The sequence below is a fragment of the Bombyx mori genome, chromosome 9 (genome assembly GCF_030269925.1).
Source record: "Bombyx mori chromosome 9, ASM3026992v2".
Taxonomy (NCBI): Eukaryota; Metazoa; Arthropoda; class Insecta; order Lepidoptera; family Bombycidae; genus Bombyx; species Bombyx mori.
In genome coordinates this window covers 1,432,352-1,459,852 of record NC_085115.1, presented here as the reverse complement: position 1 = coordinate 1,459,852, position 27,501 = coordinate 1,432,352, and the positions used below count along the sequence as shown (strand labels likewise).

At 36.8% G+C, this 27,501-nt stretch overlaps 3 protein-coding genes across 3 annotated transcripts in view; 1 reads left to right on the top strand and 2 right to left on the bottom strand.

Annotated features, from left to right (window-relative positions):
- LOC101738430 (pre-mRNA-processing factor 17) overlaps positions 1–15,531 on the bottom strand; it is a 34,722-nt gene extending 19,191 nt beyond the window's left edge. Inside the window, exons 1-10 of the mRNA XM_004922859.4 lie at positions 14,367–15,531; positions 13,587–13,860; positions 13,205–13,364; positions 12,018–12,133; positions 10,596–10,699; positions 9,133–9,240; positions 7,799–7,907; positions 7,180–7,334; positions 5,167–5,300; positions 4,192–4,413 (exon numbers count right to left, since the gene is read on the bottom strand). Coding sequence (XP_004922916.1) covers positions 4,192–4,413; positions 5,167–5,300; positions 7,180–7,334; positions 7,799–7,907; positions 9,133–9,240; positions 10,596–10,699; positions 12,018–12,133; positions 13,205–13,364; positions 13,587–13,860; positions 14,367–14,534 — 1,550 coding nt within the window. The 5' untranslated portion in view covers positions 14,535–15,531. The remainder of the gene's footprint in view (positions 1–4,191; positions 4,414–5,166; positions 5,301–7,179; positions 7,335–7,798; positions 7,908–9,132; positions 9,241–10,595; positions 10,700–12,017; positions 12,134–13,204; positions 13,365–13,586; positions 13,861–14,366) is intronic.
- Positions 15,532–15,630: 99 nt separating this feature from the next.
- On the top strand, positions 15,631–17,791 carry LOC732987 (vacuolar ATP synthase subunit F). The gene is given in 4 exon segments (NM_001046983.1): positions 15,631–15,797; positions 15,919–16,000; positions 16,664–16,869; positions 17,465–17,791. Coding segments are annotated over 4 exon segments (375 nt in total). The 5' UTR covers positions 15,631–15,743; the 3' UTR covers positions 17,498–17,791.
- A 377-nt stretch (positions 17,792–18,168) lies between these two features.
- On the bottom strand, positions 18,169–26,938 carry LOC101738069 (carbonic anhydrase 7). Its single transcript, XM_004922856.4, has 5 exons — positions 26,710–26,938; positions 20,796–20,999; positions 19,866–20,137; positions 18,733–18,963; positions 18,169–18,576 (listed from the first exon to the last, which is right to left on the bottom strand). The coding sequence occupies exons 1-5, from the start codon at positions 26,756–26,758 to the stop codon at positions 18,370–18,372; spliced, it is 963 nt and encodes a 320-aa protein (XP_004922913.1). The 5' UTR covers positions 26,759–26,938; the 3' UTR covers positions 18,169–18,369.
- Between the last annotated feature and the right edge of the window lie 563 nt (positions 26,939–27,501).

Here is a 27,501-nt window from a genome sequence, read left to right as displayed (position 1 = left end):
ACCGTAATAAGTTTGATTTAGGTATTCTACTTTTTTTTTCTTTTTTTTATTAGCGCGCTTCTTTTTCAAGACTCATCTCAAAGCAACTTCACTAACAGTGACGTCATTTGTAGTTAATATAAACGAACCTTACCGTATGTCTCTTATAAACAAAAACTATAATATAATATAAATATAACCCGATAACATCCATAGCATTGAGTTTGGCTAACATTATTGGATTTGATTAAACTACATTTAATTGTTAATCATTAACATTATCTTTTTTTTTATAGCTTATATGGGTGGACGAGCTCACAGTTCACCTGGTGTTCAGTGGTTACTGGAGCCCTTAGACATCTACAACATAAATGCGCCACCCACCTTGAGATATAATTTGTAAGGTCTCACGTCATCTATTAAGACGTTTACCATATTTTGTATGTTTTTTCCGACTGCCTATCGGAGATATCAAGATTTTGAAAATAGAGCCGAAAATGTTTAACGTAGTTTGAAATTATACTTTCGAGGACACGCACAAGGAACATTTTCCCACCACCTCCCATGGTCCCACCAACCTTACGGTTATTAGGACCGAAGCATGAACTTCACGGCACCTACGTACCGATCGGTTCTACAAACTGACACCGTCCCCTTCACTCCACAAGCATTCTCTTCTTTCTGGGGCTGCTAACGTCACAAACGGTGTTCGTCGCCGGGCAGTTCGCAAGTTTTTTTTTTGTTGCCTTTGTAGGCAGACGAGCGTACGACCCACCTGATGTTAAGTGGTTACCGTCGCCCATGGACTTCAGCAATGCCAGGAGCAGAGCCAAGCCGCTGCATACCGCGTGCGGGCGCACAAGGAACAGGTAAATAAACCCAAGATAAACACAACAGCGGGTAATCCATATTTCCCGCAAATAAATTAACAAGGACAACTCGCTTTAACAACTAACTAGCTGTACCCGTCCGCTTCGCTGGGCATTTAAAATTAACATTATTATTTCTCACCCCCACAAAGATTCTCATCATTAACGCCCCCGCAACTGGTGTAGGGAGTCCAACACTCATATAAATATTAGTATATCCATTAAGTACATGTGTTTTCTACATGGATAACAAGTTTAGAGTCAATCGGATGCATGGTTTAGTTATACCGGAACATCCGTAAAAACCACTGTAGATTCATATATTACTAACTGACCCGGCAAACGTTGTTTTGCCATATATAAGATTTCTAGGGAATTTCTAGTATAGAAAAAAAAACTAACTTATTGTAAGTGTGTAAGTATTAACAACTAAAAAATAAAGGTTGATCGTAGAGGGGTGAAAATTTAGGGCTGTATGTATTTTGGTATGCTGTATCATAAAAAAATAAAAACAAAATTTTTTGTCTAAAAAATAAATAAAAAATTTAGGGGTGGTCCACCCTTAACATTTAGGGGGATGAAAAATAGATGTTGTCCGATTCTCTACTCTGGCCGATATGCACGCTAAGATTCACGAAAATCGGTTGAGCCGTTTCGGAGGAGTTCAATCACGCACACCGTGACACGAGAATTTTATATATTAGAAGTATAGAAGTATAGATATTGTGTCTGTTTAAAAAAAGCATACATCGGAAAAACATTGAAACAGGGAATTTGCAAGTCACCTCGATGAACTAAAGTTTCAAGCAGACTCATTGTCGATAGTTTAATAATATGATTTGAAAAACTACAAATGAATAACAGAAGGACGATGACTTGCTATTATGTGTAGCCGCTTCTACACGATCTTAAACTTTGATCATAAAGACATAAGTCACTTAATCGAAAATCTACTTTTGATTTGACATCAGTTTCCTGGTGGTAAGTCGTCTTGAGTCCGCACGAGTAGGTACCACCACCCTGTCTATTTATGCCGTGAAGCAGTAATGCGTTTCGGTCTGAAGGGTGGGGCAGCCGTTGTAACTATACTGAGACCTTAGAACTTATATCTCAAGGTGGGTGGCGCATTTACGTTGTGGATGTCTATGGGCTCCAGTAACCACTTAACACCAGGTGGGCGTTCGGAGTGGCGAAATAGTCCAGGAGTACAACAGGCATCTCGGTGCGGTCTACACCATCACCGTCGTCCACCCATCTAACCAATAAAAAATAAAAAAGTTGTTTTTGCTTGTAAATTTCGTTAGCGCTATTCATATCGAGAGGTGAAAGGTTATTTGGTTAAAGCGACATTCCGCTTAATACGCGACATTTATCTATGTTGTACATAATTAAAGATACGTTTTATTTGGTATTAGCATCAACAGTTCGATGTTTTTAATGGAACTTCAAATTAAGTTTACTCCATTTAAATAGCTGAAGAAGTTTTTATAATTGTTATGATATTTTTTCCAAATTTTAAACTTTAAATGTGTTCAGTGTGACTGTTTCTTAACGTTCTCGATAGCGTAAAAGTTAGTTAAAAAACTCGCACTAAGCACACTGATGCAAAAATGCCGCCTACACTATTATAGCATTTCATCACTCCATATTAATTTCTACCATAGTTACTGCTACATCAAATAACATAGATTTAAAGATTTACCTACTGGAAACACAAAACCTCAGTGACAAATTAAACATTCAAAATATTTGACGTCAAACGAAAGCAAATAATCGCGTTTTAATGGCCTTTATTAACCGAAATTCATTATTCAATATTTTAATTAAACGTTTTTGTATTGTTAATTACGCGACAAAGTCAATTTCTGAGAAATTCTCTTTTTTTATTTATTTATAAATTCTTATATTGGAAAGTATAAAGCCGGACTTAATGTCATAGGCATTCTCTAACAGTCTACCTTGGGGGAGTGTAGAGATGAAGCTTGGCAGGTGTAGTGTGAAGGTGATATTACTTAAACATATGTGTATATATAACATACATAATATTTATAGATACAAATATTCATTCCCGATCCTGCGGACAGAATGGAAAGCAGTCGACGTCGCCCAAAACACGTCATCTCGGATCCTCCCGATCCACTAACGGTGCTTCTAGGTACTTCAAGCACCGGTCACCGTTCTCGTCGAACCCGTCGCTTGCGACGAAGGGCTCGACGAGTAAATTAACTCCCAGACACAGCCCACTGAGTTTCTCGCCGGATCTTCTCAGTGGGTCGCGTTTCCGATCCGGTGGTAGATTCTGTGAAGCACGGCTCTTGCTAGGGTTCGTGTTAGCAACGTCATCAGGTTTGAGCCCCGTGAGCTCACCTACAAACGTTAGGGTTACGCTGAAATAGCCTCTCAAGGCTCTCAGCTTAGGTAGGAAAAAAAAAAAGAAAAACAAATACTCGTACTTAAATAAATACATATACATAAATATATACATATACATATCATAAATATATATACATATAAAAACATATATAAACAAATATTATCAATTAGATGACTCTGCGAAATTCATGTACTACGAAAATATAATTCAAAGTAAAGGATAAAAATAGCATCTAATGATTTTGTGGTTAGAGTGATACCGATTAGTGTATCACGATACCGGATTCGTTATTGAAATTTGAACCTTATTTCATAAGATTGGTGACTTTTTTCCCCTGCCTAATCGTTGGTAGCCTGAGAGGCTATTCCAACTAGTCACGGGTTCAAACTGGCCTTAAGGACCAGTGTCATCAATTCTCTCAGTCTCTAACAAGAGTAGTGCTTTACCTAATCTACCACCGGATCGGAATCGCGACTCACTGAGAAGAATCGGCGAGAAACTCAGTGAATTGTGTCTGTAGGCTAAAAAATTAGGGACAGAATTCACACTGTGATCTCTACGGACTAATACCAGGCAAGCCGTGAGCTTATTGCGATAAAAAACACCATCACCTCATGTTAATAACATATCGCTAACATAACACCATCATACTCATGTTCATAACATATCGAATGCTCCTTCGACAAGTTTCTGTCTCTTTCTATTGTGCCAGAAAGAGATGAAGGATCTGTGTCAGTTCTACCAGCGTTACCTCGCGTTTTACTGGTGGTAGGACCTCTTGTGAGTCCGCGCGGGTAGGTACCACCGCCGCTCCAGTAACCACTTAACACCAGGTGGGCTGTGAGCTCGTTCGTCCGTCTAGGCAATAACGAAAAAATTTAAGGGGAGAAGTTTCTGTCTCTTTCTATCACGCCAGAAAGAGATGAAGGATCTGTGGAGGATCTGTGTCGGTTCTAGCAGCGCAGTTACCTCATGTCCGGGGAGAAGTCGACGGTGCAGGCGTACCCGGCCACCATGTGCCCGGTGAACGTCTTCTTCCTGTTCATCTTGAAGCGGTTGAGCGCGCTGAACACGATGACCTTGTTGTCCATGGACTGGCACGCGAGCCACTTGCCGTTGGGCGCGGCGGTGACGGCCGGCAGGGAGTGCATCGTCGGGTCCGCGATGTACTTCATGTCCACCGGGATGTCCCTGGGCATCACGGGCATGACGTCATGAAGGCTCAAGCTCTCCAGACAACAACTTTATCCTACTAATCCTTTGTAAGAATGTACATCCATACTCTTATACGACCTGCTCATGACTCTCGTGGGACATGGCGTCGCATCGTGAGGGCATCGGTATCGCAGGATCCGACTGATGCATGACCACGATCACTCTGTCAAGAGTGTACGAATAGGAAGATATCCATACATACCTAATGATATACTTAAGGTATGGCTGTTAATTTTTCGCGCAAAAACTATTAAATGGATTATTGATGAAACTTCTTTACTGGTGATAGGAACTCTTGTGAGTCCGCACGGTTAGGTACCACCACCCTGCCGTGAGCAGTAATGCGTTTCGGTTTGAAGGGTGGGGCAGCCGTTGTAACTATACTGAGACCTTAGAATTCATAACTCAAGATAGGTGGCGTCATTTACGTTAAAGACGTTCTATGGGCTCCGGTAACCACTTAACACCAGGTGGGCTATGAGCTCGTCCACCCATTTTTTTTTTATTGCCCTTGTAGGCAGACGAGCATACGGCCCACCTGATGGTGAGTGGTTACCGTCGCCCATGGACTTCAGCAATGCTAGGGGCCGAGCCAAGCCGCTACCTATCTAAGCAATAAATAAATATGAGCGTATGGCCCACCTGATGGTTAGTGGTTACCGTTGCCCATAGATGTCAGCAATGCCAGGAGCACACCAAGCCGCTGCCTACCACAGTTTTTCTACTCACCACTCCCAGACCCGCAAACTCTTGTCGTCGGATGTGGTCACAAATCTCCTGTTCTCATCGACGAAGGTGATGGTGTTGACCGCACCGAGATGCCTGTCGTACTCTTGGACTATTTCGCCACTCCGAACGTCCCACTGTTGCAAGAAAACACGCTTTTGTCGTTTAGCCGGTATGGCGTCAAGTGATTATCAAAACCCATAGACTTTTGAGATATGAAGGTCTAAGTCTTAATTATATAGTACAACGGTTGCCCCACCCTTTGAACCGGTATTCCCTTTAGTTACGACGACTTCAAGTACTTAGATACCAATAGGCGCGAACATCATATATCTAGGCGGCTGGTGCGTCACGGGGTCTGATGACCGCTTAACACAGCATTTCCCAAAGTGGGCGATAACGCCCCCTTGTGGGCGCCACAGGCCTAAAGGGGGGCGGTAAGAGACCCAGAAAAAAAATGGGGGCGTTGTGTAGAGGCTTTGGTGGCGATTTGTAATTTCATCTAGGAGGACTCTTAGACACAGACTAAGCTCTCGCTATAGCGGTTTTTAAATAGGTGAAAAAATGGTGGCGCTACAAAATAATTTATTCTCAAAGGGGGCAGTAGACGAAATAAATTTGGGAACTCCTAGTTTAAAACGTGAGCTGTACACTTGTCTGGTGGTCTACGCAACTAAAACCGAACTGACACATGAGAGGTACTCGTATCTGGAAGATATCCATCGAGTGGAACATATCCAATCACTTCTTACAGTGATATTCATTCGAGCTCGACAATGTGACAAAAAACCGTCAGATTTGAACGGCTAGTAGCTCCGAGACCAATAATGAGTAGATCGAAGTCAAGACCAGAATCGATAAATTATTTCTATACATATTTTTGACAGAATATTTAGTCATTGTGACGTCATAGCCCACGGATATACGCATAGTTTTCACGGACGATCTTGGTGTGAAGTCACACTAATTAGTGCGGGATTAAAGATTGTGGAGCTTAAAGGAATCAACAATAAACTGAAATTCATCGATACATTAAGTCCAAAAAGTTTAAGGAGCTAACTAAGCATCTAAGTATGCCTTCAATTTTTAATTAATGGTTAAACATGTGATCGCACGTGTAGTGAAATAAAGTCCCCAGTCACGCTTGTCTGATATTTACTGATGGTAGGCGAAATTGTGGACTCGCATGGGTTAATACCATCGTGCTGCCTATTTCTATCGTGTAGCAGTCATACGATCTGACTTGATGGGCAGTCGTCTTATTGAAGTGAAACTTCTTTAGGCGCGTTGAGAGTAAAATTTAACTAGCGACAGATTCGTTACGGCTGGAGAGAAAAGATACAATTTAGGACGAGCGAGAGTGAGAGAATAGACAGAGCGTCTTGCGAACCACTAGACCATGGAGAAAAGGGGAAAGGACAAAGCGAGCTAGGTCGTTTTTATTATACACAGCATTCCTTAGCAGGTGTTTTTTGGTACACTGTATCCGGATTACTCAATCTGGGTCAGCAGAGTCTATCGAGAAACTTTTTGTCAATGGCAAAAGATCTCGTGGACGAAACCCCATGCGCTGGACTGTTCAAGTGGAAAGACCTTACCAATGCCCCACTTAACGAGTGCATGCTCTAAGAGAATAGCTTTTTACTTTTTACAGCTTTTTACTGGTGGTAGGACCACTTGTGAGTCCGCGCGGGTAGGTACCACCACCCCGCCTATTTTTGCCGTGAAGCAGTAATGCGTTTCGGTTCGAAGGGTGGGGCAGCCGTTGTAACTATACTTGAGACCTTAGAGCTTATATCTCAAAGTGGATGGCGCATTTGCGTTGTAGATGTCTATGGGCTCCGGTAACCACTTAACACTAGATGGGCTGTGAGCTCGTGCACCTATCTAAGCAATAAAGAATTAAAAAACAACTGTCAAGGCTTTAATAAACAAGGCTTCCACATGACCACGACAGCTCTGCCGAGAGCTGCTACAATGATGGTGATGATGATGATGATGCTCAGGATGACTCACGCATATGATCTTCTTGTCGGAGGTGCCGGCGACGAACAGGTGTTGCTTGTCGGCGTCCGGGTGGAACTTGGCGCAGTACGGCACCTTCCGGGACGTGAACCGGGACACGCACGCGCCCGACTCCGTGTCCCACAGCTTTATGTACCGGTCGTACGCTGCAACCATACCACTCTATTATATACATTAACCTTTTGACTGACGTGTAGGACACCGGTGCCCTACGCGGCGCATTGAAGTCATTACGTCGATTTCTGTAGTGGTCCCCCGGTAGTTGAAAAATTCGACTATAATTGATTGTAATTATAAGTTTGTACATTGTTATGATTCTATTGTCAAAGATTAATATACTTCTTTAATCGCAGATTTTTCCAAGACGTTAGATATATGAAGGGTGCCTGAATCGCGCTAACGACATTTTCATAAGTATGGTTATATACAAATTCCGAACAATAACATTCGCATTATCCGACCACCAAGCACCATCCCTCAAATCTCATATCTACATTCCTGGCATTGACATTGTCATTCCCACGATATTGACATTGCCATTGTCATTCTCACGGTCATTTAAAACCAATTGCTCAAGTTAATCGAAACGGATTAATAAAAGAAATGTTACCAGCCGACAGAAACTGTTTCCCGGAATTGTTGAAGTTGACGTCTCGGACGGCCTGCCGGTGCCCGAAGTACGTTCTGATGCAGCGACGGTCACCGTACACCTCCCATATCTGTCAAAGTGGTAAAGTTTACACATACTATCAGTAACGCATCATTTGAATATGCAATTTCGAAAAGGGCACATGTCGCATATTTTGTCAAATACATTTTTTCATATACATGTAGTTTTGAGGCTTACCTACCCATTTATAATAATTCCAGTAATTTTCAATTGCTAATTAACACTAAAATATATCTCAAATTTAATGTTTTAAATGTTACACTGCTTTAGAAAATAATCAGTTTTTTTCATTTCCTGAACATTTTCAGAGATGTGCACTTTTCGAAATTGCATATTCATTTAAACATACAACTAGCTTTTGCCCGCGACTTCGTCCGCGTGGAATAGTTCACAAATAATGATTTATTTTAGAACAAATTTGGTTAGCATAAAAAACGTTATAGTGAGCCAACCTTAACATATAGACATATGCTGTCGGGGCCTTTTTTATATATCTTTTAAAAGGGAACAATTCTGTCATACATTATTTTAGCGAAACTTTAACCGTTTCTGCAGCGCACGCAGCGGAAGCTCTCAAAAGGGAAAAATAACCCCGATTTTGAAACATTCTTTATTGGTGCTCCGTTTGTATTGGTCTTAGCATAATGTTATATAGCCTATAGCCTTCCTCAATAAATGGGCTATCTAACACTGAAAGAATTTTTCAAATCGGACCAGTAGTTCCTGGGATTAGCGCGTTCAAATAAACAAACTCTTCAGCTTTATAATATTAGTATAGATTATAGACATTTAGAGATTCTTATGTGAGAGTTTCACAATATATGTATGTTTTATGTGGTAAGTGCCATTTTGGAGAATCAATGTTTGGAGAAATTCGAGAAATAACAACTCGATGTCTGGTTCTGATTTTAATTACGTTACGGAAACACGATATTTTAAATTAATCAAATTCTACTCATATTTGCAAACATATTTTTGTTTCGTTTATTTCTCGTATGATTTCGTTGTGCCTCAATCGATAAATAAAAGACTTAAATTTTTGTATAAAATAAACTTATAACAAACAAAAGGAATCCGTCCGACGGAGGACACATCAATGGAAAAACAAAATTGTTATTTTTATTTAATTCCGAGCATTTTCATATTTAACACGCATAATTCAAGACCAAAATTAGCCAAATCGGTACAGCTGTTCTTGAGTTTTAGCAAGACTAGCGAATAGCAATTCATTTTTATATATATAGATATATTATATATATTATGTATATAGTCACCTTGACCCTGCAGTCCATGCCGGCGGAGAGCATGAGATGCGCCGTCGAGGGGAACCAGCGCGCCGCCGCCACGCCCTTCGTGTGACCCTTCCACGTGAATATGTGCGCCTGGACATACGTAACTATTATAAGTCGGTACTTACGCTACTCTATGCAGCGAACACACCACCACGTTGCTTGCGACTTTTTGGCGGGAACGCGAGGAGTGAAGTTGTGTGATTTATTTTATTTTGTCTATTTATTTATTTATTTATTACACTTCATGTAAAATTTACATTGGTGGACTTAATGCCTAAGGCATTCTCTACCAGTCAACCTATATCGTCCCATTTCATTTCATTTCATGCCAATTGATTAATGTCTCAAATTAATCATCTTCGTTTCATTTCATTTCACTCCATATTACTATTTCTCATAAATTAAGAATATAAATTAAAATAAGACATGACATGGTCTTAGTTACCAGGTCATAAAATTCCTTAAAAAAACCACGTTGCTTGCTATTTTTATATCACTTCACACAAGAATGACGGGTGAACGAACTCTCGGCCCATCTGGTGTTAAGAGGTTTTCGGGGCCCATAGACATCAACAACACAAATGCCGTCATCCACCTTGAAACATGAGTTCAAGTGTCAGTTCTATAGCATAGCAGTTGCAGCAGAAATAAGCAGGGAGTTGGTACCTACCCGTCCGAGCTCATAACGCAAATTCTAACTTCTATCTTTTCCGGGTTTGATTTTAGCTGAAAGTCATTCGTGAACATTTGTTGAGTACGTATTGTTATTTAGAAAAATTAGTAGCTATCTGCGGGATTCGAACACCGGCACGGTCGCATCGGTCGATACGAGTGTACCGGGCGCCTTATCCTTTAGTCCGCACAGACGAAGTTAGCGGAAGGCCTGACCTAAACAAACCCTTATTACACTTATCCAAAAAAATATTGGAAAGCTTTCTATGAACCAAAAAATATGGCTAGGGCCTTCTTTTATATTGGAGTACTTTTATTGAGCTTTTATTGAAGTCTCGTGGCCTATAAGATAAGATGTATCGGTGTTAGAATCCCGCAGGCGGGTACCAATTTTTCTAATGAAATACGTACTCAACAAATGTTCACGATTAACTTCCACGGTGAAGGAATAACATTGTGTAATAAAAATCAAACCCGCAAAATTATAATTTGCGTAATTACTGGTGGTAAGTCCTTGTGAGTCCGCACGGGTAGGTACCACCACCCTGCCTATCTCAGCCTTAACGCCGTAACGCGTTTCGGCTTGAAGAGTGGGGCAGCCGTTGTGACTATGCTGAGACCTTAGAACTCATATCTAAAGGTGGGTAGCGCATTTACGTTGTAGATATCTATGGGCTCTAGTAACCAGTAACATTAGGTAGGCTGTGAGCTCGTCCACCTACCTATAAATATACCTACTACCTACATATAATATGCAATAAATAAAAATTTACCTTCGGTAGGAAACATTTGTCGGGAGGTGACTCGCTTCGCAGTTGTGTTTCGCTTCGGGGCGCCTCGATCCAAGACCGACCCTGATAATCGGTGACCTTGTCAACTGTAACATCAAAATAATATAATCACAAACGTGTCTGACAAATACTGTGAAATAATCAGAAAAAGGCTGTGACACAGAATCATAGTTATCATCGTATATACAAATGAATATTATATTTTACTATTTCATTTGAAACTAATCTTGGAAATATGTTTGTTTACTACTGGATCCAATGAAGCTGTTTTCAGACTACGCTATACTTTAGTGCCATATAGTATAGCAGCCTATACTTACCCAATGATATATAGTACAGTACAGTGTGAACGTGTCCATAACAATGTATGGTGTTTTGCCTACAGCACGTCAATATATACAGCACAGTGTGCAATATTGTTGTGCTATGAGCTATGTACTATATGCTATTATAGCATATAGTATATACCGTAGTCTGAAAGCAGCTTTATGGATTTACACCTGGGCCTCATGCCTAAGGCGGCATGATTTGTGAGGCGGGAATTTTTTTGAAACGCCAAAATTTCAGCGAAGAAGAAACTAAAGAACTCCTTTGAAAAGAATTTCAAACTAATTTAAAAAAAAAAAGTTATTTTAAATTTCAAATAAAAATATTGGATCAAAATTAATTATATAAAAATATAAATTTATTCTAAGGGCGGCTTCAAATTAAGGGCGGTGCGATAAACAGGGCCTAGGTGCTGCATCAAGCCTATCTCATCACTGGCTGGGACTCAAGCAAGGGGATGTGTCCTCCGTCAGATCTCCACACTCAGAATTAACAGGAGCCTACTCTGTCTCTTGTAAAACCTTTTCATTATAAGATAATTTTCGTTCTTCAGTTCAGTACAAATAAAAAAAGAGAAATAATGCCTTGTCAAAAATTGTCTCTTATATTTAGATGGGTGGACGAGCTCACAGCCCACCTGGTGTTAAGTGGTTACTGGAGCCCATAGACATCTACAACGTAAATGCGCCACCCACCTTGAGATATAAGTTCTAAGTATAGTTACAACGGCTGCCTCACCCTTCAAACCGAAACGCATTACTGCTTCACGGCAGAAATAGGCGGGGTGGTGGTACCTACCCGTGTGGACTCACAAGAGGTCCTACCACCAGTAAGTGGTTAAGTTTTTCAAATTTTATTTAAAGTAGTTAATACCTTACTTATTTTCATAAAGTAGGGAATAATAGAAACTATACTATAGATATAATTTAGAATAAAAATTGGCCATTTATAAATTTTTGGCTGTTAGACACAAACAAAACAGAACCTACATTCAATGCGAAAAAGGTATCAATTGAAAATACTACAAGCACCCATCTAGGTAATACAAAAAAGGTGTTGTTGACACACAAAACTTACTGTGTAATATAGATCTCTCTTCCAAAGGTTTATCATCGTCAACTTTTCCTTTCTTCTGTCTCTTAGCTAAAATCTCTTCTAATTCTTTTGCTTCATCACCTTCCGGTTTCATTATCCTAACAAAATAAAAGACGATTTTATGAGTTAACAATACACCTATCATGACAAAGCATGACAAAAATAAAGATGTTGGTTGATTGTAATTTTTGCCATTTATGCTGACTGCATTTATTGATATTTTTCCTTTGATAACTAACATCTTTTTTCTGTCAGCTTTTCTCAAAAAACACCAGTTTCAGTAGAGTTTCATAATATTATAATGAAAAACTGAGCGAGGTTTGGTAATATGGCTTACATTTCTGTAGAATGATTAATTAAATATTTATTACTTTTTGTTGGTTTTTTTGACACTATATGTTTATATATCATCGTTTCCTAAAAAATACTGGCCAAGGCAAATTTCGTAGTACCTATCTATGATATATCATTATTTAAGGAAGCTTGACATATGTCTGAGAAAATCCTTAGAAGATATATACATTTATATAGAAGATATTTTCCCCCCATCTAAGCAAAAAAAAACCATATTTTATTTCTGATGTAAAATTGCAAATTTATCTCGCAAGGATTCTTAAGTTAACAACTATATCCTATTGTGGTCTATAGCTGTTTCTATAACTTTTCTATTGTGTATAATTAGATGACATTTTTTGATGAAGAAGATCTAGTTCAAATGCCATAATTTCACTATTTACACTTATTTCTGTAAATAATATTTGTAGTTTAAAATAAATAAATTAAAAGTAAATGTAAATTACTGCCACCAGGGTTGATGAATCCAAATGATTGAATTGAATCAAAATGATGGTGATTTTTCATGCACACTAGTATATAAGATGATATACTGTTTCTATTACCAGACTATGAACGTGCATTTGAAAGAATATAAAATAAGTGATAAAAATACAAGCCTGACTAATTTGCTTCATCAGTTCTTCTCAAGATTGTTGCTAGTATCGGAACCAATGGTAGAATAATATTTTTTTGAAATTTCTAAACCAGTTATTGTGCCATTTGGGTTGAAATAATTTTGATTTGAATTTGGTCAACGGGATGGATGGATAACTTCTTGCAAGCCTATGTAATAAACAAGATTATTCTTTATTCGTGAAACAATATTTACAAACCTCTGTTCTCCTTCAAAACCTCCCCAGGGTCCTAGAAATCCATTAATGTCTTCAGGATTGTCATTTTTGGTTCTCTTCTTTTTGTCTAGGGGTCGCTTTTTTATTGTTTCAAAAACTGATTTGCCTTCTGTATCTTCTTTAGGGTCTATCATAGCAGATTCTGAAAGAAAATTTTGAAGATTTCTTTCACTGTTGTTTTTCTAAGTTTAATATGAAAGATAGATAAATTGACAAGATTTCCTACTAAAGTTTATATCTGCTACTAATTTTAAATTCAAAATAAAAGTATAATCATGATCATTTGCCAATACCTCAAAAATTAAGCCTTACAAAACAATAATCTATATTTTTATAAAGATTAGTGAATTAATGTGATACTTACTCACTATAGCATCTCCTTCTTGCTCCTCAATATTTGTAGAAGGATCTACAGCATAACCATAACTCGTAAATGTTCTTCGTTGATTCTCAAACTGAAAATCGCTAATATGTGCCAATTCTACATAGCCAGATAGTATGTTTCTCGTTGCCTTCATTTGCTGTGTTTGAAATGGATTCTCTGGTCCGAAAGCGGGTGCAAACAGCTCCTCATACTTTGGATTGTGTGTTAACTCTTTTGCGTTTGCTGGTATTAAAACTCTAGTGTCATCTTCATTCTAAAGTTAAAAAATCGAAATTTCAATAAATTTCAATTTAAAAGTAAATAATATTTAAATTAATGCAATTTCTTTGCTAATGTAAGAAGTTGTTATTACTCACGGATGTCGGTAATGCCAGTAGGACAAAGCAAAGCCTTCGTCTCAATAAAATACAATGATTATGTATGATGTTAAGTTGTGATTTGTTAAAATCTTTGTTTAAAAATCTTTGAAATTTTGCATAGAATTTAAAGTTTCAAATGGGTATTTCGATAAGTATAAAATAAATAAATTCATTATTTTCTCGAATTGAAGTCTTAACTTTATATCCTTAATGTTGATAAACACAAAATATAACCTCAAATTGCAACTTAGATGTTGGTTTAAGTGCTACTGGGTCCCTGAATATATTTCTTTGTTGGTCTTACACATTGAAATGATGAAAGGTAATGAACTTAAAACAAACAGCAAAGACAAAATTTCTCAAATGAGAATTTTAAAATTGATGTGTTTATGTTACGTACCGTAGGCACCACAGCTGGAGCAGCACATACTTGCATGGTCTTGGCCACGGACAAACTCGGATCAACAGGCTTAAGATGGGTCAAGAGAGCTTCATTGCTGAACTGGTTTGTTTCTGTATCATCACTTTCATCCTCTGAACTACTGCCGTATTTTTTTATATTGAGCATTTTTGTTAATAATTAAAATTTTATATTGAAGTATGTACAGTGATGATGATGTCACAATTCATCAATAATTTTAATGTTCTTAAACAAAAATGAACACGATTAAATTATTTCATATCAACATTTGTAGTTGTAGGTAGGTATTTGTTTGATTTGTTCATTGACAATTTTGACATTGATTGCAATAATCATTCCATTTTGTTAACAGAAAAAGCAAAAGAATCATATCATAAGGCGTAATGTAAATAATGTGGAGCGAAATGTAGAGAAATTTATTTATTTAAGAGTGTAATAAATTGGGAGCTCAGGCGATCAATTGAAATCTCCAAATGTACTGGACCATACCTTCAAAGATTAATGAAACGCAGAAGACAACACACTGCTCGGTGAAAATATAGTTTTATGGTGTTTGTTAGGCCTCTGACAGAAAATACAACACTGACTACGTAAGAAATGGCCTTCTTACTGTATTTAATTATCATAAGTTTATTAAAAAAGAATAGTAGTGCGTAGACTCATGAAAACAAAAAAAAAGTCAGTTTAAGCATCCGAAGATTAATTGTTTTATTAACTAACATTTTTTTAAGTGCTTTTATGACCTGGTAACTAAGACTTTTAAGTCATGTCTTATTTTAATTCATACCTATTATTATTTTTATGAATAATGTACGGAGTGTAATGAAATGAAATGAAGATGATTAATTTGAGACATTAATCAACTGGGATGAAATTAAATGAAATAAGATGAGATGATATGGGATGACACATAATCTCAGTAAAATGGTGGTCATTTACTGAGATTTTTTCAGTGGACTTTTTGGAGGATCCCGAAAAGCTACGTACAGCGGCTTTGTTTTATTTTCCCACATTTGTGCACTTTCACAGATATCAAACAGTTAATAAACCACCATTATTACACATTTAAACCTGAAGAAACACTAAATAGACAAAATAAAACAAATTACACAACTTTACTCCTCGTGTTCCCGCCAAAAAGTCCGGTATTATAGAATACCAATCACAAATTACCTAGATTAGTTACTGGTACCAATGCTGCCAACCATGGAGTTAATAAGTACCTACAACAACCTAAGAAACAGCAAACGCTGTCAATAGTACCAAATAAACGTCAAAATTGAGTCAGGTGACGAGCCCTTGTGAGAAAAACACCATTGAAAAATAAATTTGAAAAATTAAACTAAATCCAAAAATATGGCTCTTCACGCAGCTGTTAAGGGAAAATTGATTAGTGTTATCGGGGATGAGGTATTTATGAACATTTTTGATTCTTATATCTAATGTAGTCAATTGACTTTTATAATCGGTAGCGCTATTTTAATTTCGATGGATTCTGTGGTTTTTTTAGTTCAGTTTTTGACGATTTCAGGACACTTGCGTCGGATTCTTACTCGGGGGCATCGGTGAGATCAATAAAAACAGACATCCGAATTTCATGGTGGTCGATAAGAGTGAGTGAACTTATTATTTTATTGAACATTATAGGACCCTATCACAGTTCCATATATCAATAGAGCTACATTACCATTGCGTAGTACATTTATAGTCTTATTTATAGTGAGTTATTAGAAACTTTGAGCTGTTGGTCACATCAATGAAAGGGAACATTTAATATTAAATGTAATCACAGAATAACCTGTGAATAAACTATGCATTTTCTTCTGAGTGTCTTCCTAAACGATTCATCTGGTTGATTGATTGACACATACCAACCACACCCACAAAATTGTATCAAGCCAAGTTCCTGTATCAGAACCATCATCTTACAATGGACCTTCAACAACTTATAGCTTCTGCAGGTAGTTTTATGAATAAAGTGCGGCCAGGTATCACATATATGTTTATGAACAAATAAAAACTAAAACAATTTGTTTGTAAGACCTAGTTTTCTGATAGCTATTTAACATTCACATAAAAATCAATCTCCCAATTTTGTACTCAGCTCATAAAAGATTAGCTGAAAAAAATCTTATATTAAGAGTTAAAAAAGTTCAAATGACTTTTGATTGTACAATCCTGTAAAGGTGAAAATTATTGTCACCTCGACAAGATTATCTTATAAATATCTTTTGAAACATGACATAGTAATAATAAGTTTTGCTAAAATTCCGCAGATACACCTGTGAGTGAAATCGAGGAATGTTTCAAGCGTTTTGTTAAACGCGATGACATTGACATCATTCTCATCAATCAGAACATTGCTGAATTGATCAGACATGTGATTGATGCGCACTCTGCACCAGTACCTTCTGTTCTTGAAATCCCATCAAAAGACCACCCATATGATGCCAGCAAGGACTCCATTCTACGTCGTGCTAAGGTAACCCGATTTGTGTTTTAGCTAGTAGGTGAGCTCACGGGGCTCAAACCGGAGTGATGCTAACACTGACCCTAGCAAGAGCAGTGCGTCGCAGAATCTACCATCGAATCGGAAACGTGACCCACTGAGATGATCTGGCGAGAAACTCAGTGGGCTGTATCTGTGGGTTAATTCGCTCGTCGAGCCCTTCGTCGCAAGCGACGGGTTCGACGAGGACGGTAATCGGTGTTTGTGGTACCTAAAAGCACCGTTAATGGATGGGGAGGATCCGTAATGACGTGTTTTGGGCGACGTCGACTGTTTACTATTCGGTCTACAGGATCGGGTATAGGTTTTCATAATGAACAGGTCAATGCAAACAAAATCAGTAAATGAATAAGATAAAAATAAACTATTTTTTACTTCCAAAGAAATTTGATCTCAAATAAATTAAGTCACAATTCTTCTGAATTAAAAAAGAAACTTAGATTGTCCTCAATTTGTTTAAATAAAAAATTCAGGCGGCTTTGGATTCTAAATAAAATCACTATTTTTATAACAAATCCCTGCTTTTCAAATGATTACTAATTAATCATTTTCTATGTTTTATTTACAGGGCATGTTCAACCCAGACGACTTGGTACGCTAATGCTAATATGTTGCATGTTTTTGATGTCCGTTGACGGATTGGCATTGTAAATACGCCACAGTCTCGATATAAACTAACCACTAATGTTTATCCAACATTTATCAAAAGTTTTCAGTGTGCAATTGTTTAATTTTTTTCATATCCAGCATTTTTAATACATTCCAGAAAACAAATGTTATATTTAACCAGCATATTTAAATAAAACTATATAATATAATGGAATAAATAAATTATTCAAATACAAAGTATTAATCTTGTATAAAAGTTGTTGAATTGTATTATAGATTAAAAAAAGTAAAATGGAAAACTTGTTTTATTTTTGTGTTCTTTTTGCATTTTTGCTGCTTGGAACTTGAGTGAACAGGTAAGACTGTGTGCTATATTTTGTGCTGAATTAATTCAACCCTTTTTGACTATTAATTTCTTAACAAGCGCCTTGCTGTTATTATGCGTATGTACGTGTATGTGATTATTTTTATATGTTCTAAGATAGAATTCCCATTTAATTGCTTTATTGACTCGTTATTTTTAATTTCAGTCGATGTTTGGAGCTGATAACTACAGCACATAGATTCTAATTTTGTAAAATAGAATTAATTATACATTGTATACAAGTCTTAATGAACAACACTTTGTACCTGTCTGTCGCATATCGAATAAAAGTACTAAAGTAATTTTATATTTATTTATTTATCTTTCATAGATCATTAACAAAACTTACACACTATATTACTTACATTACACGCAAATATACAGTGCACACATAATAAAATTAATTAGTAACGAATACTATTTGGTATCATTGGTATTTTAAACGCGTTACACCCGTACCGTATTATTTATCAGTTGTTATTGGATATATATATATATATTTATTCATCGAAGTCGATGACGTCATTTTCGGACTTCTTGTGTCCAACCCAGTCCCATTTGGAGTAGTGGAGTTTGGTCTTCTTGAACTTAGGGTTCTTTGATGTGATTCTGACGAAGACACGGCGACCAAACAACGGTTGTAACTGCCTGAAGTTATCAACTAATGGCAAATTGAGATTGGAAAGAAGACCACGGAAATTATCCATCTGAAAGGAAATAAGGTTTAAATTGGAATGTATTTATTTGTTAAGATATGATCAAAGAAGTAAGCGTTTTTAAATACAGATATGTACGTCGTTTTTTTAGTTGAAATAATAAAGTCCTAGATCGTGTTTAATTACATCATAAAAAGAATAACTCACTTGAAACACGGAAATGGGCAGGTAGTCAGAAAAGATCACCCATGTGACGGCTTCAGCACAGGGAGGAGTGGTCAATGATCCTTTGTACGTGTAGAACCTTTCAGTGTCCAAGCCAGACAGGATTGACGACAAGGAGAAAGTATGCGGCAGCTGCAGAGTGGAGTTGAAGTTCTCGATGGCCGTTAGGTTCTTCACGATAGGACTTAAGAGCTTGGCATCGAATTCCACAACCTAGAAAGTTAAGTATTTTGTAATTTCATAGCAGTCACTTCGTAGTGATTTATGTAGACTTGAATGCGAGCAGTGCGGAATTGGCCACTATGGCAAAATTTAGGTAATGCCTATGTCCAGTAGTGAACCAAGGACGCATATAAAGCAGGACGAATATGTATTCAGGCTTTTTTTTCTATCTAGCTGAGATCCTTCAGAGGCTATTTCAGCGTAACCTTAACTAGTAGGTGAGGTCACGATACTCAAACCTGACGACGTTGCTAACACGAACCCTAACAAGAGCCGTGCTTCGCAGAATCTACCACCGGATCGGAAACGGAGAGTAAATTAACCCTCAGACACAGCCCACTGAGTTTCTCACCGGATCTTTTCAGTGGGTCGCGTTTCCGATCCGGTGGTAGATTCTGCGAAGCACTGCTCTTGCTAGGGTTCGTGTTAGCACAATTACCTTGCACCTTCAAAAAGTGCTATATCTTGGAATGGTAACTCAGGACCGGTATTAGTGACAGGTTTGAGTTATATCACTTATGTGTGAACTTATCAATGAAAAGAGTACAAAATAGACGGCATTTGATATCATATGAGATTCTCCATCTTCCATAACTATTAAGCGCTGTCTAGTTTTAGCTATAGTTAAAAACAAACCTCTGCGAAAGTGTACATTTTTGTAACATATCTTCGCAAAGATAATAATACCTGCGAAATGATATCGATGATTGATTGTTCAAAATTATCTGTTTTTGTTTCAAAAACTAAGTTTAACAACATTACAAAGTACACTTCACAAAAATACACATTTCGATCTACTTTTACACATATCCTTATATATAGGACCGGATTTAGGCTTGTTATAATTTAACCAAATTAGAAACTTTTAACCAAATTAGAAACATTTGTCTAACCTGATAGAAGAACGCGAGCACACATAGGCCATCAGGGTGCTGCATAGCTTCCGCGGTGTTTCTGTATTTCTTATTCCTATGGATGATGTGCATTTCCAAAGGAAGACGCATATCGTTCAATGTGTGCTCCGATCCTCTGTTGTTCTTGTCACCCCAGTGGAAATGCAGACCATCGATCTCATACTCGTTGTCTAGGGGACCTCCAAAGATGTAAGGTAGACGGAAGCCTTTCTTCTCCTCTTCCGAAGTGTACTTGGGGATTGTCAATGCCACTGAAATAAAAAAAAAATAACCATGACTTAATAAACAAAGATGTCAAACGGAGAAAAAAACTTCCTTCGTAAAATTATTCTTCAAGAATTCCAATGTTTTTTTATTTTATTTTATTTGTTCGACATGAAATTCAATGCACCCTTTTGTTACTACCCGAACCAATATGCAAAATATTAATTCATACATATTAAAAGTGATATTAAAATCTTTGTCGTGTAATTTGAGATTGGAGGATAGCGGCGCTCACGTTGTGATGTCTATGGGCTACATAATATAAGGGACGTTGTGAGCTCGTTCACCCAACCCTGTAACATAAAAACGGAAGTACTCATTTTCAATGCTGCGTCCTCTCGCAATAATTCGACGGATCGCGCTCGGACTAAATAGATGCTAATGGACTTATTTCGGCCGTGGAGCAGCAATGCTTTTCGGCTTGGGTAGGCATTGTAACTATACTAAGACCTTAGAACGTATATCTCAAAGTGGGTGGCGCATTTACGTTGCAGATATCTATGGGCTCCAGTGACCACATAACACCAGGTGGGCTGTGAGCTCGTCCTCTCATCTAAGCAATAAAAAAAATATGCCAACCCGTTCTTTACGCATCTCAAGTGAACGAAGGGAAACATCATAGCGGTCGCACCGTTGAATCTTTACCTGAATGTCCCGTATTAGTGATCGTTAAAGGTCCAGGAAGAGGGTTCTGGTATCCAATGAGTTCGATCGCTGGAATTGAGATAGGAATTGCTTGACGTGCTGAAATCGCTATGGGAGACTGCTGACGGCCGCCACAAGCAGGGTGCAGTACCGCCCAACGTCTCTGGTCGGAGGCCCGATATCCCCATCCTGCTGCCACAGATACTGAAAGAAAAAGAATCATTAATACATAGTTTATCTACGAATTTCAAATGAATAAATACTCTTTACAATGTAGCATACATTTTTTAATGTCTGGATGTTTATAGGGTAAACATTTTCACGCCGCACCAAGTGTAATGCGAGTCAATGGAAATCAAAGCTTTAATGCCGTAACTAACTTTGGGTTAAGAGGTCGAAGTATCAACTGTATCAATAAAAATTGTTTTACTCCAGTAGTTTAGAGTTAAGTGGACCAAACTAGACAAAACTAGATAAGTACAGTAATTTTGTTGAAACGTATCAATGTTCGTCGAAGATATAATTAATTTTCACGTCGGAAACAACTAGTGTTCTTAGTGCGAGTTTTTTAACGTTCTCGATAGCGTCAAAGTTAACTCCAATTTGTATGGAGTTGGAACGTTTGCCGCTAGGGGCGCTTTTACTACAGGGTGCAAGTTATATTATATATATTATCAGCGTGCTATATCACACGAACAATGCGTGAACGCAGTGAAAACGGAAACGAAAAATACTATAATTAATGTACATACCGAATAATTGTTTTTATAGCTATGATAAATTCCTAGTGCCCCTGACGGAATATTAGAGGCAATGAAGTTATTGACAAAAGAGTATTTCTTAGGTTTTCGCCAGTCGTAGACAAAAATAAAAACCACGGTTTGATCTCGCATTTTGTTAATGTCAATTGGCGACTCAATCGTCTGCTACCACGTAAATAACCGTTTAACAGTAACCGTAACGTCGGAAATAATTTAATGACAATAAAAAACTCGAGATAAAACCGTGAAAGTAGTTTTAATTACGAAAATTACTATTGGTGGCAGGTCCATGAGCACTCGAGTTTATTGATGTGTTTATTTTGAATGCGCAACAACATTCCGCCTAATTTAAGCATAGCAGTCGTGTTGGTTGTAATAGAGGGACAGCCTATGCACAATACGACACCCTGTCCTGGTGAAACTGGAAAGGCCTCCGGGCCACCAGTAATCCTTCAATCATAAAGAAAAAAAAAAACAATACGACACTTCAACTTCCTGGTCCCAAATAAATTGAAGCAATTACATACAAAATGCTTCCCAAATATCTTCGTATAGAACATTGTAAATTAATTTGTGGTGAGGTTACTATTGTTGATCGAAGGTGGTGAGAGTAATTTTCAACTAACCTAATGCCTTTTTCACAAAAAAACCTATCTTTATATTTAGAACAGTGTGCAATCAAATAAGACCTGCAAATAAATGTATTTATAAATTTTATGTTCGGTTTACTAAATAACAAAACGTCTTGATTGCATTCATTATTTTTACAATTGCTGAATTTTATTGTCGTACACTGTAATCAGTCATGGTTACATCTTTGTAATTAAAAAACAAAAAATGCATACGTTGTAAAAAAAAATTTTTATTTCGTCAGATTATAAAATGCTGTTTCCGAAATTAAAGTTTAACTTATGGAAACCTAATAAATAAATATCGTTTCATTAAGTTGTTTAACGATTTCAATGCTACTCAAAACAGCTGACGGCTTTTAATTGCGTTTATGTGGTATGCTAGTTTAACACAAATTTTCATTCGCGATCTTCTGTTTTGCCGTATCCGAAGTCTCGCGTATGAAGACTTTAATTTGGTCGCATAATAGCACCCAGTATGTTTATTTATTACAAATAAAAACGTTTTTCATTAATGTTTACGGTTGTCACGACTTACAGTGGGCTATCAACAATATGAGCGGCGTAAACAATAATCCCGATCATTAAAACAAACATAAAACTTTGTAAAATGTACTTCGAAAGTACTTTTATCGGTTATTGCCTGTATTGAATTCATAACACTTGCAATAGTCGAAAGCATTTTACGATTTATTTTAGAATATTTTATTTAAGTCGGGACTTTTAATAATTATAGCAGGCATTAAGATTAATAAATTTCGATTACATTATTCATAGAGCTTAAACAATACAGGGATTGAAGCCCAGAATGCTTACGATGAACGTCTCTATAATTTTTTTGCATTGTCCTTGTAGGTAGGCAGACGAAGCATAGCATTTATGCCCATCTTACCGTATAGTATACATACCGTATACATACCGTACCGTATAGTGACCTTTCTCAAGAGTGCTCGACGATGCTTGCCGATTAATTGTTTTTAATCAAGAGCGCCTTTGCTAAAGTTATTGACGATTGTACAGCATTTGTGACCAACCAGCATGTTGCACTGTCTTCAGCTTTTTAGTTCTATGAGCTTTTTTTTATTACTTTGTAAATTTTTTTCGACCTATGCTTTCAGCCTTGAGAGGCTATTTCAGCTTCACCCTAGCGTGTAGGTGAGCTCGCTGGGCTCAAACCTGACGACGTTGCTAACACGAACCCTAGCAAGAGCCGTGCTTCGCAGAATCTACCACCGGATCGGAACCGCGACCTACTCAGAAGATCCGGCGCGAAACTCAGTGTGTTGTGTGAACTCAGTGTGGGTTAATTTACTCGTCGAGCCCTTCGTCGCAAGCGACGGATTCGACGAGAACGATGACCGGTGCTTGAGGTACCTAAAAGCACCTTTAGTGGATCGGAAGGATCCGAAATGACGTATTTTGGGCGACGTCGACTGCTTTCCATTCGGTCCGCAGGATCGGGAATGTTCTTTTTATGAAGTTATTGTCTATCGCTTGATACAAGGCAATACTTAATTTTATAAAAAGTCATACATCAAAAACTTGGTTAATACAATCACATTATGGCAATAGTAAGTATCGAGTTAAAATGAAAATTCGTTTGCTGAACCTCCAGGAATAACATAAGCAAACACATTTTTAAATCGTATTATTATGTAAGAAAATATGTATTTATTTCTATAATTTAAATAACAGTTATTTTCACTTGTTATTGTTATTTAACCGACGTTGTTATTTCACGGTACTTAATGCTGTAATAGATACTTTAACCCTTTGCTGAATGGCTGGTTCGTTAGATCTACGTGGCGAACTAACATTTTGTTGCGCTATACAAATAGGTATCCTTACGAACCTTTTATTTCAAACCTCGTTCGATGAATCGTTCTCAAATATTTTTTTTTTATGGCCTGTCATATGTCAAATGTTACATCACAAAGACTAAGACAAAGGTATACAAAAAGAAAACACGAGAATCTATAACATAGTGACGGTTTATCACAAACCAATAATTAAATATTCATATTATAAACAAACAAAAAATCACGTATTGTGTAATTTTACAGATAGCGTTCTTTAATTTCGCACACATTTATCTAATGATGTTACTTATCAATCAAAAATATCTGGCTACTAGATCACGATCTCGGGTCGTATCTTGTTCTAATTAAAATTATCTAATGTCGTTACAGATTTTCAGCAGCATACTATTTATGATATAAACTTTTACTTTATTTCATTAAACGCGAAGAAGGCTACTGTGCTAGGCTTTTAGGTAGCTTAGGTAGCTGCTATTAAATTATGTGAATGTAAGTCGTCTGATTAGAATTACTGGTGGTAGGACATCTTGTGAGTCCGCGCGGGTGGGTACCACTACCCCGTCTATTTCTGCCGTGAAGCAGTAATGCGTTTCGGTTTGAAGGATGGGGCAGCCGTGGTAACTATACTGAGACCTTAGAACTCATATCTCAAGGTCGGTGGCGGCTTTTACGTTGTAGATGTATACGGGCTCCATTAGGCCCAGGCGGGCTGTGAGCTCGTCCACCCAAGTAAACAATAAATAAAAAATTTGATGTTATGGTATATTAAAAATGACAGTGGTCGTAATATGCTTTTCTGCTTACATAATAGGCAAAGAGTGATCGCACGATAATGCGTTAATATAAAAAATGCAAATATCCACGGCCTTTTCATAGATTAACCAATTTATTCAATATTTGAGGTCAAGTTAAAGTCGTGCGGCTACTGAGCTATATAAACAGTTCAAAGGATATCTTGCCTTTATGTATACAAGAAACGACTAAATGATATTCAGAATTAACAAGTAGGTATACATTATGAAGAATTAGTTTTATTATTATATTATTATATTTTTGATACTTCTAGTAATTTAATTCTATTTTAGCACTATGTTTTGATATTATGGTAGGTAATGGGTATTCACTAAAGGTTTTTGTAGTCGAGATGAACGGACATATATTTAAACAAAAAATATGAGATTAGTGAATTATTTGTCACTATGCATAATTGAAACTGAAACAAAAAACTCAATATAAAAAATATACATATAAGCTGGCGAAAATATTCACTATGTTATTTATTATTAGGTATAGCTTTCATATGGTATTCATAATAGGCACCCAACTTCTTACTGTTATGTTAATAAGGCTTGTAAAATATAATACAACCATATCTTTACTGAGATAGGATCGCATTAAACGCATAAAATTTATCCAGAGCTAATTTTACGTAATGAAATTACGAAGCTGTTCGCAATTTTATTACCTACTACTTACTACCAACCTACTACTTTACTTGATCCATCTCAAATATACTACAGTATTCTGTTAAGATTAGTGTCCCTAATAAATTACAGAGGTTGCAAGATTGACACGAAAATTCAACAGATAGGCGCACTAAATAAAATAACCTTAAAAGACTGCGCTTCGTGCCAATTTTCAACAGAATCCTAAGAAGTAAAAAAAGTATAATATTAATACCGAACCCATACTATTTTTATGGTATGTTCTGTGCTTTAAATATTTTATTCAAGTCTTATGTAACATTGGCATTAGAATTACAAACTTGTCTGAAATGTATCTCAGCAATAAAACCGTGTACGAACCATAGTCACTGACTGAATAATTTTTTTATGTCTTTTTATTCGTTTTTTGGCAATAACCACGTGTGCAAACTAAGGAATTCTATTCTAGGAGCCTTCTGAGACCTTACGGTATTATATAATGACAAAATACGATAGCAAATACGAGTCTTCATAATATTTGAGCGTAAAGAAATCAACAGTGCGTGCTGATCGGATGTTTATTAAAACCCAGCGTGCATCGAAAGGAAGGAGCAACGTTTTTAGCATGCTTCAAATCAACAGCATTAAAGAGATTAAGTGTATTTAACGAATGCTGTGACCACGTTTATGTACATTCAATAGAAATTATTTCAACCTTAAATTTAAAGTATTGTTTTTCAATTTTCGTTTATAAATTAAACGACGGTTGATGAAATAGGATTTTTAAGCTTTACCCACAAAATACATGTTGTTATAATAAAAAAAAAGCATTAGAAAGACATAAAAAAGGTGTAGAAAAATAAAGTTTTATTAATACTGTTAATAATTTTTGTTTGTTTTAGGACAGGTTCGGGGTACCAATTTATTTGATAGTTACCTGATAACGGATTCTTCCTCGAGATGAAAAAAAGTCTCGATTTCATTCTAATAATGGTTACCTACCCTACCACCGAAACCGGAACGTATAATTAATTTGCTGTAGAAATCTAATACAATCGAATTAATATTTAAAAAAAAATACAAACTGTGAATATTTTTATGGAGGATGTGATATATTGTAGGTTATTTATGTATAAAATGTAGGTAATTAATAGGTAATTTTTTTATTTTTTATTTATTTTTATAAATAATTTTTTATTTATAATTTTATTTGTAAAAGCTTCATAATCAAATACTTTTTTTATGTTGCCATTTTTAATTAACTATTTATTTTTTTAACTCACCATTAATAACCACCAGGGTGAATACAGCTATAATACCAAAGTACTTCATTGTTATATTTGTTCACTAAATTAAATTTATTTAATAGATTTAATTAGTTTAGTACTGATGCTTCGTACCTCGACAGAAGCAGTTTAAATACTACACATTTACATGTTCAGCAGTCCGTTTTCAATGGTCTTAACGCGTCATCGACGTGAGAAATAACCTATTGAATGCCGCGATGTCGCTACACTGATAAGTTTGAGGGCATATTATACCCTTAGAATATCGAAAAAGGCTTTTGTGAGCATTGATATTTCGAGAATATTCGCTAATATTTTTCGTAAGAAAAGAATATCACTGTATCAAGTTTCGCGTACATTTCATTTGATATGTGAAACGTGATTGCGAAACGTCAATTAAATTCTTCTTCTTCTTCTCAATCGTGTCACTCTTGACAGAGTGGTCGTGATCATCATGTAGTGTTGGAAGGGGCAGACTTGATGCGTCTCACGATGTCGCGCCATCTCTCCCTGCTCAATTAAATATAACATCTTTATAGACGTTGGGTTTAATGTTGATTTTGAAGACGTCATGGATTAAAGATTAATACTTCTGGTGTACCTACAGTGGTTGAATGACGCGAATACGCCGGTGTTCGAATCCCGCAGGAAACTACCGTTTTCCTAATCTCTATATTGTATACAAATTAATTGCTGTTCGTTAGTCTCGCTAAAACTCGAGAACGGCTGGACCGATTTGGCTAATTTTGGTCTTGAATTATTTGTGGAAGTCCAGAGAAGGTTTAAAAG

What these genes read in the sequence shown, in the direction of transcription:
- LOC101738069 (XM_004922856.4), bottom strand. Translation starts at nt 26,758, where the DNA reads ATGAAGTACTTTGGTATTATAGCTGTATTCACCCTGGTGGTTATTAAT. An exon ending in TGCTCGCGTTCTTCTATCAG is followed by an intron (nt 18,964 to 19,865) that starts GTTAGACAAATG and finishes TTAACTTTCTAG; the next exon opens with GTTGTGGAATTCGATGCCAA. An exon ending in TGCCCATTTCCGTGTTTCAA is followed by an intron (nt 18,577 to 18,732) that starts GTGAGTTATTCT and finishes ATTTCCTTTCAG; the next exon opens with ATGGATAATTTCCGTGGTCT.